Source organism: Silurus meridionalis, chromosome 14 (genome assembly GCF_014805685.1).
Source record: "Silurus meridionalis isolate SWU-2019-XX chromosome 14, ASM1480568v1, whole genome shotgun sequence".
NCBI lineage: Eukaryota > Metazoa > Chordata > Actinopteri > Siluriformes > Siluridae > Silurus > Silurus meridionalis.
The window spans coordinates 2,584,043-2,596,165 of NC_060897.1; the positions used below are offsets into that span (position 1 = coordinate 2,584,043).

The 12,123-nt window shown below is 43.0% G+C and overlaps 2 protein-coding genes across 4 annotated transcripts; one reads left to right on the forward strand and one right to left on the reverse strand.

Annotated features, from left to right (window-relative positions):
- The first annotated feature begins 257 nt into the window (after window positions 1-257).
- On the forward strand, window positions 258-4,111 carry zgc:113090 (uncharacterized protein LOC553741 homolog). 3 transcript variants are annotated; one of them, XM_046865595.1, is made up of 3 exons: window positions 258-473; window positions 1,175-1,390; window positions 2,835-4,111. In XM_046865595.1, the coding sequence occupies exons 2-3, from the start codon at window positions 1,207-1,209 to the stop codon at window positions 3,617-3,619; spliced, it is 969 nt and encodes a 322-aa protein (XP_046721551.1). In that variant the 5' UTR covers window positions 258-473; window positions 1,175-1,206; the 3' UTR covers window positions 3,620-4,111. The 3 variants fall into 3 exon arrangements, with proteins under 3 accessions (XP_046721551.1, XP_046721550.1, XP_046721552.1); XM_046865594.1 differs by lacking the exon at window positions 258-473 and adding an exon at window positions 488-613; XM_046865596.1 differs by lacking the exon at window positions 258-473 and having other exon boundaries at window positions 621-1,390.
- A 787-nt stretch (window positions 4,112-4,898) lies between these two features.
- Window positions 4,899-11,913, reverse strand: rusf1 (RUS family member 1). The gene is given in 17 exon segments (XM_046865599.1): window positions 4,899-5,329; window positions 6,802-6,867; window positions 7,405-7,542; window positions 9,077-9,141; window positions 9,241-9,298; window positions 9,608-9,760; window positions 9,763-9,791; window positions 9,870-9,940; window positions 10,017-10,118; window positions 10,281-10,386; window positions 10,474-10,506; window positions 11,014-11,029; window positions 11,032-11,058; window positions 11,144-11,258; window positions 11,362-11,439; window positions 11,511-11,674; window positions 11,770-11,913. Coding segments are annotated over 17 exon segments (1,314 nt in total). The 5' UTR covers window positions 11,777-11,913; the 3' UTR covers window positions 4,899-5,243.
- Window positions 11,914-12,123: the final 210 nt, after the last annotated feature.

Below are 12,123 nucleotides of genomic sequence, written 5' to 3' on the forward strand. Positions count from 1 at the left end.
TTATATTTTATATTATCTCTATGCCCTTTATTTATATATATATATATATATATATATATATATATATATATATATATATATATATATATATAATATAAATATATATATATATATATATATATTTTTTTTTTTTTTTTTGTTGTTGTTTTTTCACAATAACAAAGTTTACACTTTTATATTTTATATTATCTCTATGCCCCTCATATATATTTTTTAATGTTTTATATATGATGTTTCGTAATTGATTATTGTTGGATTCTTGTTTTTGAAAAAAGATCCACGTTTCAAACGCGAGTCGCTTTCTGATGACGCAATCAGTCCCTGCATCTTAATCGTGGGACGCGCATATTCTGATTGGCTGCGTTGGTGGTGGGCGGGACGCCTTTTCCTTGGCTGAGCGTCCTGTCAATCAGCGTTCCGCAGGTAGCGGAAGTCCAACCGCACTGAATGCGAGCGCAGGCCGAAATTTAAAGGTAAGATCCGTCGCTATGACAACAGGATTATCCTAGCATGTCAAAGGCGGCTAGTTTCTTTATTTTTTTCCTTTTATATTATAATATATCATATTATATTTCGGTAATACGGCGCGTCGCCTGTCCTACTTCGAGCTTTTGTTAGTAATATAAATAGTGATTTATAGGAGAATTAGCGGATGTATTGATTAGCCGCTAGCTAGCGAGTTGTTTGATAGATGCACGGTATCATTAGCATTGCGCTAAAACTGATATTTTAATATATAAATTAGAATATACTGGACCCATAAAAATTCCCCCAATAGTGATTATTTTAATTACTATTAAGACTGAAGGTGATCAACTGATGATAAACCTTCAACTTCCCTTCTCCATCCTGAAACCCATTCAAGTTAATTATATAAACTGTTTCTATCATTTCCAGTCCTGGTGTTTATTTGCATTTTTTCGCTTGTGTAGTTAAGAGTAGCCCTATTCGACGGGATTAGTTTATCAGCAGGATGACTGGAGTAATGTCAAAATCACATCTCCGTCAGATCCCCAGATTCTCGTCAAATCTAGTCTAATCTTTTCTGTATTTGGATTAAACAGAGTCCCGCACTCTTTCGATCCGTAACATTCTCCCCTAAACAGCCTCCGAGAGCCGAATTCCACCCCAGAACGTTTGATTCAACCCTTTATTTCTTCCTCCCTGTGCTCAGGTTGTTGGTGCAAAGTGAACCCAGAACTCAAGATGACTCAGATGGACGTCCTGGTCACCAACGTGGCCGAGCTTTTGGCTACGGCCGTGCACGAGGTCCTGCGGCTTATGGGCCAGGCCGTTTCCGAATACCGCGACGAGTCGTCCAGAATTCGTCAGGAGAACCAGAAGCTGCAGCGCACGCTCGAGGAGCTCCAGATGAGGCTGCGGATAACAGGTCTGCCTCAAATGCGCACGGATTTTACGTACAAACCCCAGTTCCAAAAAAAGTTGTGACCGTGTGCAAAATGGAAATAAAAACAGAATTCAGTTATTTTGCCAATCTCATAAATCCATATTCTGTTCACAACAAAAAGAAAAAATCTCGTTTGAACTGTACCATTTCAAGAAAAAAAACAGGTCATTTTCAATTTGATGGCTGTTACACCTCTCAAAGTTGGGACGGGGCCACGTTTACTACTGTGTAGCATCACGTCTTCTGTCTTTATACATCTGGGAAATGAGGAGATCAGTCGCTGAAGTTTTGGGAGAGGAATGTTGTCCCATATGTGTATGATACTGAATTTTAGCTGCTCAACAGTCCTGGGTGTTCTTTGTTGTGTTATTCGTTTCATGCTTCAAATGTTTTTAAATGATGAAAGGTCTAGACTGCAGGCAGACCAGTTCAACACCCAGACACGAACCCATAGCATTGTCTTGCTCAAATATGCACAGCCTTTCCTGTACAAGATATTTCCTTGATAGAAGCATTTGCTACTCTTAGACATGTATATACAGTTCAGCATTGATGGAGCCTTTCCAGATGTGCAAGCTGCCCATTCCACAGGCACTAATGCACTCCTATAATCAGAGATGCGGCTGTTTGAACTGAGCACTGATAACAAGCCAGATGGCCCCACTCCTATTTAGTCCGGAGGACTTGGTATCCATGGAACAGTTTTTCTGGCCCAGAGAGGATGGTGACGTTTCTGGATCATGTTCACGCATGACTTCTTCTGTGCATGTTATATGAGATTCCTGCGGTTGTGGATCACGTGGAAACATGACTGTTTTAAATGCAGGACCTGAAGATCGCAGCCATCCAATATCAATTTTCGCCCCCTTGTCCCTTGTGCACAGAGATCTCTCCAGATTCATTGAAATGATATAATGTTCTGTAAATGATGAGATACTCAACTGTTTTGCAATTAGATGTCGGGGAACATTATTCTGAAAATGTTCCACAATTTGTAAACAGTTTTTCACCGATTGGTGAAGCTCCGCCCATCTTTACTTTAACATTTGTTGCCCTACATCAAATTCAAAATGACTTTTTTTTTTTTTTTTTTACCTTAAATGGTGCATTTTCTCAGATTAAATATTTGATATGTTTTTTTGCTGTGAATAAAATACAGGTTTATGAGATTATCGAATCACTGCATTCTGTTTGTATTTACATTTTACACAGTGTTCCAACTTTCTTTTTAAATTGGGGCTTGTACTAATTTTGATGAAAACTAGTTACAGGATGAAGTTTCCGGACATCTTCAGGATAGAGGAGTTTACGCGTTGCAGGTTTTCTGTGACATGACAAACTGCAGAGAGGTAGAAAGAGAGGCCGACAGGTTTTCAGCTGCCATAAAGTAAACGAGAGGAATCTCATCGTCTCTTCATGATTTCAGACGCAGCGCAGCAGGTCTCGTCCTCCGTCGCCGCAGAAGAGCCGCTGTACGAGTCTCACCATGGGCAAGTCTCGGACCGAGAGCAAGCCGTGATGGAAGAGAACGTCGAAAGGGATTCGTATGAGCTGTCCTTTGAGGAGGAGGAGGAGGAGGAGAAACCAAGTGCTCTACACCTGAGAGCTGAGACACGACAAGCGAACGAGGAGGTTCCATCACCCTGCGACTTTTCTCATAAAAGAACGAGGAGCTTATCGAGCTCAAGGAGCCGATCTGCTTCACCGGACGTCAGGGGCGTGCCGGGAATCCCAAACCACATTAAGACAGAATCGAAGTCCGAGTTTCCAGAATGTTCCCTATTGGAGCAGAGGGAAAACACCATCCTCCATCTGCCGTGTTATCCAGCCCACGCTAACCCCGCCCACGTCTCCTGGGACCCGTCCGGGCCGCCAGACGAGTGTGTCAGAGCCGAGAATGCTACAGACGGCGTCGGTCCGTTCGGCGTCACCACGAGGAGGGAGAGCTCACACACGTGTCACGTGTGCGGCAAGTCGTTCGCGACGGCCTCCAGCCTGGGAGCGCACTTCGTCTGCCACTCGGGCGAAAGACCGTTCGCGTGCGAGCGCTGCCAGTTCCGATTCAGCCGATTAGCCGACCTGAAGAAGCACGAGCGCATCCACACGGGGGAGAAGCCGTACAACTGCATGCTCTGCGGCAGGAGGTTTAACCGTACAGAGAATCTCAGACGCCACCTGAAGAAAGTCCACCGCGGAGCTCTGCTGTACTGAAAAAAGGACTACTGAAGGACATCCAAAACGACATCCTCACATAAACCCTTTCCAGCCGAACCTTTGTTTCCGTGGCCATATTGTATTTTTCTTTCTATTTCGTCTCCCAGTTTGTTCTTCACCAGATCCGACTCACTAACCAGGAAAAAAATTCCTACTTGAAGCGTCGCAAAATCTCTGTAGTTTATGTACAAGAAACAGAATTGAGTAGTTCATCTCGAGTCCTCTGGTCCGAGTCGTTCCTTCTTTTGTCACGTGATTCCCATAGATGCTACACAATGCAATAAATCTTTTTTTGGTTTGAATCTTAACATTATTGTTACAATAATTATAGGAGTCACGTGACAAAAGAACTAACGTCACGGACCAGAAGATTTGAGAGGTGAAGCTCCTCATTCTGCTTATTATCATTTATTTTTCTGCATCGTCATATTTTAATTATTGGAACTTTAGTGGAGGTTGGTGTATGTAGACATGTTTGGGGAATCTGCTGATTGGAAATGTAACATTTTATTTTATTTTTGATCAAATGAATCAAATTAACTAAACGACTCAAAAGATTCAAAGAAACGAGTCACTAAAATGATCCAATCTTCCCGTCACTACATCACATTCGAAATAAATCGCTATCTGCCCTCTTCCTCATACCTAAACTCATAGACATGCATGATTGGCTAGCATTGCTGTGATTGACAGAGACAGATGATGCCCCGCCCACACAAAAAGCACTAGTCTTGCTTTCGAACTCGAATCCCGCCACGTCCGCACACATCAATTTATCATGTCGATGCAGGTCCAGGCCGATACGACCTGATCGTATTAATATCACCATAAACGATGCCACAATTTCATCAAAAGTTCTAATTAAGAAGATACAGTTTGTGGACACCTGACCTTTTAGAACATCTCATTCCACTGCTGTAATAATATGCTCCACTTTTCTGGGAAGATGTTCCTCCTGGAGATTTGAGATTTTGTTAGTAAAGTCAGTAGGTGATGGTAAGATGGTCTGGAGTGCAGTCAGCATGAAGAATTCATCCAAAAGGTGTTCAGTAGGATTGGAGCTCTATAGCAGGAGATCTTTCACGCCGACCAATATAAAGCAGATCTTTATGGAGCTGGCTTTGGTCTCCTAGTTCAAGCAAACGACATCCAACGACGTGTGATGCAATTGTGTGCCTCCAACTTAATGGGAACAAAAAGTTTGAGAACAAAAAAAAAAGTCGGGTGTCCCAAATACTTTTGGCTGTATAAAAAAAAAAAAAAAAAGGTCGATGAATGAAATGAACAAATTGATGGAATTTATTTATATTTAAGATGTTTATACTTTGATGTTGATTTTTTTGTTTGTTTGTTTTTGATACTAAATTAAAACCTTTTAGTTTTAAATTCTGATTTCGGAGCCGAACATGTTAATTTTTTGTTTTGGTTTTTTCCCTCAAATGAAAGTTAGTATGAAAGTCGACATGTTCACTCCCCTCATTTTTCAGAAGAACCATCAGAAGAAGGTCCATTCACAAATGTAATAAAACCTGAAATAAGAGGCTTCATCATCATCATCACTGATGCTTCACAACTGAAAATGTTCCAAATCACAGAATTAAAAAGAAAAAGTCTCTGCTGGTTATCTGCCTTTCTTGGTCCACTCGACTCTCCACTCGTCCCAGTTCAGCAGCGTCCGTTCCGTCTCCCACCCAGCTTTTTCCAAACCTGAGGAACATTTTTATAAAAATCTAAATTTAGTTAGAAGGTAAATAAAATTCACTTAAACGAAAGAAATGCGATAAAAGAGGTGAAAATTGATCCAATTCATTGCCACTTTTTTCAATTCGCTTCATAACGATGTCGAGGTCTGGATTCTGATTGGTCCGGGTGACGGCACCACTACATGACGGGAATCGCAGATTTACGTTATTGCGGCGCTCGTGCTGGTCGTCGTAGTAACAAAGAGCCACTTAAGTGTATTAACGACCATTAATACCATTATAATGAATTATTTAGGGATTATGGAAGGAGTCTCCAGTGTCAGAGGAAGAGGTTTCAGACTTCTTTGTTTTAGTATTTAAGCTTCAAGGGGACGGTTCTTTGTACTTCGCTGACCAGATTCGGGATCGTTGGAATTATGCTTCCTTACATCCATCCATCCATCCATCCTGTAGTGTTTATACATGAGTGTAAATCGCTTTGTTTTGCTGAATTACGTACAGTAATTTACATTACAGTCTAAAACCTCAAACTGATCACCAGTCTTTATAGACCCAACTTACAATATTTACAAATTACGATGATGTCGTCAGAACGTGTCCATCGTTAGTCTGGAACTTTGTGGTTTAATGGCCAAAGTGCAGTTTTTTTCCCAGTTATTGCTCTAAGAATTAAAACACCAGATACACATCGGAGTCTGCACCAAGATAAACGAGAGACGACCAGCAGAAAGTTGCTGACTAATGAAATGTACAAGTTTTCCACAAGTTCGATTTTTCCAATTAATTCTTGTACTTTTTAAACTTTGCATCCTTCTGTCGGAACACCGGAGGCACCATAAAGGAACCTGTAGAAAGTGAGTCCAATACAAGTCTGATTTGTAGGACACTTGAACAGTGAACATCGTCTCCATGAAGCTTTACAGACTTCAATACAAGAACATTCCTCAAAATATGTCATTTTAAGCCACGATCTCCTCCTGTTTACCATAAGGTTTCAGCTTATGGACCTGTTGCCATGGCAACAACTCCAGAATGAGTGTCAAAAACCCAACCAACCCCAGATGAGTTCACATCATCATCAGTAAACTCCAGGTAACTGAGTAGTCAATGTTCCGAGACCAGACGAGATGTTTGAGCTTATGGACCTGTTGCCATGACAACAAGTCCAGGATGTGGTTGTGATCTCAGATCATTAATAAAATAAATCCAGATATCTGAGTGACCCCTGGACAGACCCCTGGAGAGAGAAGACTGAGCCCAGTAAAGAAACTGCCACTTTGACTGTATACCGAGACCATGAACTCGATCAACTCGTTGAGAAGTAACTTGCGATGTTGAGACATTATGAAAGTTCAGGACGTGGTGCTACAGGAACACATCCTGGTGGTTCTGTAATCGAATAATGCAGCCGAATCCTTCTGTAGCTTTTAACGTTGTCCCTAAAAGCTCAGGTGTGTTAAAGAATCACGTTCATACCTGTGAAAAAGGGCTGGAAAATGCGCTCCATCAGCTGGTGACTCTCAGAAACCAGTTCCCACGAGTCTGCAACAAAACAGCGACATTAACAACTTCCTGTTCAGCTGCTTACATCCAACGAGCACAAAATTTGAGTTAAACCATAAAAAGCATGCAATTCTTCATTCAAGAGCTTAATGATTTTATTTTACTCAGGTAGGTGTGGCCTAATATTCTAATGAGGACCACTGTTTTCGAGGAAAGAGCTTTGTGACTAGTATGCGATGGTTGTACGTAACAAGCCCCGCCCACTTTACAATAAAAGAAGTGATGTACTAGAAAAGCCCACTTTATAGCAAAAAGTTTGTGGACACCTGAGCATATGATCGGTATGTTTTTTTACATTTTTTTTTGTAACTTCTCATTGTGTTACAAGACTGCATAAAAAAAAAGAAAAAAAATACAAATCACGAGATTAAAGCCGCAGCAATACGTTTATAAAGCGAAGGTACAAAGGCATATTATACCAATGGTTTAATGATTGAGATTTTGTCTGTATAAATATTTAACCATTTATCTGAAGGACGAGTTTTTAACTGTTAAGGAGACACCAGTCACACTTACCTCTGATCCGGGTGAGGTGTGAAAGAGCTCCATGCTGCGGTGAGGAGCTTAACACCGTGCTGATACAAACGGCCTGACACGCTGCCATGATCTCATCACGCGCCGATGCGTCGGCACTCAAACACACGCACACGCTGCCTACAGAGCAAACAAACCCCACACACACACTCAATTCATTTCATTACATAATTAATAAGAACAGAAAAATACTACAGTGGAAATTCAGCTTGGATGAGCGTCTTCTTCTTCTTTCGGCTTACTCCTACTGACTTTCATTCCCCTTCTCTCCAGCGTGTACCTCCACCTCTCCAGGCTCTTCTCAACCTGCTCCCTACTCTCACCACAAATCACAATATCGTCCACAAACATCATAGTCCACGAGACTCCTGTCTGACCTCGTCAATCAACCTGTCCATCACCACTGCAAACAGGAAAGGGCTCAGAATCGATCCTTGATGCAGTTCAACCTCAACCTTGAACCAGTCTGTCGTTCCTACTGCACACTTCACTGCTGTCACACTGTCCTCATACATGTCCTGCACTACCCTCAAATACTTCTCTGACACACCAGACTTCCTCATACAATACCACAACTCCTCTCTCCACCCTGTCGTATGCTTTCTCTAAATCCACAAATACACAATGCATTTCCTTCTGACCTTCTCTATACCTCTCCATCAACATTCTCAAAGCAAATAAGGCATCTGTGGTGCTCTTCCTCGGCATGAAACCATACTGCTGCTCACAGATGGTCACCTCTTCTCTCAGCCTGGCTTCCACTACTCTTTCCCATAACTTCATGGTGTGACTGATCAACTTAATTCCCCTGTAGTTACTGCAGGTCTGCACATCACCCTTATTCTTAAAGATCGGTATCAGCACACTCCTCCTCCATTCCTCAGGCATCCTCTCACCTTCCAGAATCTTGTCAACCAATCTGGTTAATTGCTCTAACTTGCAGAACATCCTTCCCAGCTCGGTTCCTCTGCCTGGCCAATCGCTACAAATCCTTTTCTCCTTCCTTAGTGTCCAACCTCTCCTACAGCTCCTCATATGCCTTTTCCTTGGCTTTCACCACATCCCTCTTTACCTGCTGCCGCATCTCCTTGTGCTCCTGCCTACTTTTCTCATCACTCTGTCGATCCCACTTCTGTTTCTCCAACCTCTTTCTCCTTCTGCTCTCCTGCACCTCCTCATTCCACCACCACGTCTCTTTGTCTTGCTTTCTATTTCCAGATGTTACACTAAATACCTTTCTATCTGTCTCCCTTATCACTCCTGCAGTAGTTGCCCAATCATCCAACACCTCTTCAACACCACTGAGCACCTGTCTGACCTCTTCCCTGAACCTTACACTACACTCTTCCTCCTTCAGTTTCCACCATCTTATTCTTCTCTCAGTCCTCACTCTCCTCCTCTTCTTCTTCACCTCCAAAACCATCCTACAGACCACCATCCAATGCTGTCTAGCTACACTGTCCCCCTACACCTTACAGTCTCCAATCTCCTTCAGGTTGCATCTCCTACATAGAACAACGACTTCAGGAGTAACTCACTAATGCTGGGAAGAGACCGTGATCACAGCTAGGTGTGAGGTCTTACACCATTCTAATGCTTTTGGCTTCACATCAGGCCGTTCTTCACCTCCACATATATTTCTGAGGAATTTTACCGTTTTGGATTGCTATGATGTAGGACCTGGTGTTGTTCCTCAAAGCCAGCTGGAGCTCCTGAGGCCTACAAAGGGAGGTGGAGAAGCCATTTGTATTAGTGATCTGATCAGGATCATCACCGGATCAGGTTTGAGAATGAAACCGGTAGACGCAGCACGCGTACCCTTTAACGGCGTCCCCCAGTCTGACCCCGAGTTTGACAGGAACGTCGGTTTTATACTCTGAAAGAAACAGAAACGGCAGCTGCGAGTGAACGCGCTGGTTTCGATGCGTTATCGTTTCTATAGTAACGGCTTTAAATGATATTTATGAATATATTATAACTATATTATAATTCATTATAAAGAAAGGATACAGAAGGTCCAGGTTGGATCTGAACTGCATGATGATCACTGGCAGTAATTATAACTGAGCATTACAAGAACAAAGGGAAAGACAGTGGAAGGGGGCGGGGCTTAATTCGGTTCTTTAAATACGTGACCCGCTGTAGACAGAGAAAAATTCATCTGCCTGATGTCTCCCAGACTCACCCAGAAACACCGGCTCTCTCCGATTGCCTTCTGCCGGACCGAGGATCTGTCCATCGAGCAGATACTGACGGAGGACGATGGCCAGACGAGCTTCGTTCAGCGTCTCCATGACGACGGACCTGACAGCTTTGAAGTTGGCAAACAGGTGGAGCGCGTGAAGAAGAAGAAGAGAACGAACGTCAGCCTGAAGAGGAAGAACAACACGAGCAGTATTGAAGATGATATACGATCAAAACACACGTGTATATCAGATTTGACTTACACAGTGTTCTCAGTGACGAGTGGGATTAGCACCAAGCTAACCAGCAGTCCTGCCAGATTGACCAGCGTTTCCTGTTAGAAGAGTAAACACTCGTTAAATCCCCCGTCCCGTATAACTTGGTTCGAGACGGAGCCCGTGAGCACCAACCTGACTGCCGTCTTTAGCAGAGATGTCGGCCATGTTGTTTCTGCGAGCCTGATGAACGGTTAACGCCGCTCTCGTCGCTCCTCCGGCCACGCCCACAATCGACTGGAACGAAAAAAACAATGCTTTCTTTTTTTAGATAATTTGCACTTAAGGCCAATTGAGCAAATCAGGTTCTTCTAGAACCCTGAAACAGAGCGATGACCAGCAACAGGAGCAGCAGAAGCAATAGGAATCATGACCCCATATATAAAAGTATTCCTGTACCTTAAACACTCCGGCGATGCAAACGATCAGCGTGAAGAACGGCGGGAAATGAGGCGCCGTGATCTCCATCAACATCGCAGCGTCGTTCAGAACATCAGCGAAAAGCCTGAGACGGGATTTAAAAACACACAGGTGATCTCAACGTCTCGAATGTTGTTTTGTTTTCCAAAACTAAAGAAGACTCGCTCCTCACCTCCATTTCTTGGCTTCTGAATCAAGTTTGCTCCTGCAAAAGAATAATAAATAAATACATAATGCTGTATGATTGCAGATATGCCGACGTTTTCGGTATTAATTAATGTTTAAGGAAGGAGTCTCCACTAGAGGTCGACAGTGAGTGGATTTTAAGCATGGCGGAGTAAAACAACAAAATGAGAGAGGGATTTTGCTTCCTAGAGAATGGAGATGATACGAGATGCTGATGGAATATGATATAAAAGAAGAAGGAAATAATTAAAAAAAAAAGCAGAGGGATGATATTTTTTCAAACTAAATAAAAAAAAATGGAGGAATACACTATGGCCAAAAGTTTCTGGACTCCTGACTATAAGACGTGCTCTTCAAAACATCCCATTTCACATGTAGTCCCCATTCTCCTGTTATAACAACCTCCAGTCTTCTGGGAAGATGTTCCACTGGATTTTGTGGAGATTTGTGCTCCATCAGCTACAGGGGTGTTAGTAGGTAGTAGTCAGATACTGAACTAAGCATCAGAAAACTTGCAAACGCTCACCCTTTGAACCAGGCAAGAGGATTCTTCCCAACATCCCTGTTCCATCTGAGAGAGGATAAAGAAATACATGCACGTCAGCACTGATAAACCAGACACACACACACACACACACACACACACACACACACACCTCTGAGTAACCACGTGATGGTTGCTGCAGCGACCGTCGCGTCTTGATTGCCGACTCCGACTCCTTTCAATGAGGCCTGAGTGGCGAACGTACCCGAGAGAGAGCTGGAGAAAGCCTTCGAGAAGAAAAAAAAAACCCACAGACACGTCATCCAGCTTCAGGTCCGACTGCACCGCCCGACCCGAGACCCAAAACATTCACCAACATAAACATCTGACCTGCAGCGTATCCCACATCTGATACTGCAGATAATCCTCGCTCACACTCTCAGGGTAACCCTGGGGCAGGAACACGTTCTGGAGCAGAACAGGGTCATGGGTTAACTACTGATTTCTTCTCACCATATGTAACCACCTTGGAGACTTACCTTGAACACATCAGTGATGGATTTCCCCCTCGTTCCTCGTTCGTGTCCCATTCTCTCTCTCCGCATCCCTCCATCTTTTATCCGGTATCTCCAAGCCTCCCGGGAGCCGTACTTCTCGGTCGCAATCACTCCTCCACCTCCATCCGCCATGTCCTTCGATATGCCTTTAGAACACACAGAAGATAAAGGAGATGATGATTCAGACTGTATATATAAATACAAGGCACAGGATCCCATCACTTGGTACTGAAGAACCTACACATCATAGTGCTTTCCTGCTCCTTATAGACCTCCAGGACCAAAGATGAGATTTTTTTTTTACCCAAATGTTAAAGTGCTGCTTCTTGGATTTCCTTCATGGTGCATGTAATTTGGAACACAGGCCCATTTCAGGTGCTGTTTCAAATCACGAAACAAGTGCACACTCAACGCGGCCATTTTGGATTTGAGTTTTAAAATCTACACTCGAACAACACGCGTTTTATTTTACAAACGCGTTTCTATTTCTGCCTGTATTTTGATACGCAGTGGCATAAAGGATATTTTAAATACTCACGTGTCAGAATTTATGCACAAAAACGGTATTATTGTTTATTATTTGTCACTCGCATCC

Bases quoted from the DNA above. Each gene is read 5' to 3' on its own strand.
- zgc:113090 (XM_046865594.1), top strand. From the start codon at position 511: ATGTCAAAGGCGGCTAGTTTCTTTATTTTTTTCCTTTTATATTATAAT. The intron at 614-1,174 runs GTTAGTAATATA...CCCTGTGCTCAG, and splicing joins CTGTCCTACTTCGAGCTTTT to GTTGTTGGTGCAAAGTGAAC. The intron at 1,391-2,834 runs GTCTGCCTCAAA...TCATGATTTCAG, and splicing joins GATGAGGCTGCGGATAACAG to ACGCAGCGCAGCAGGTCTCG.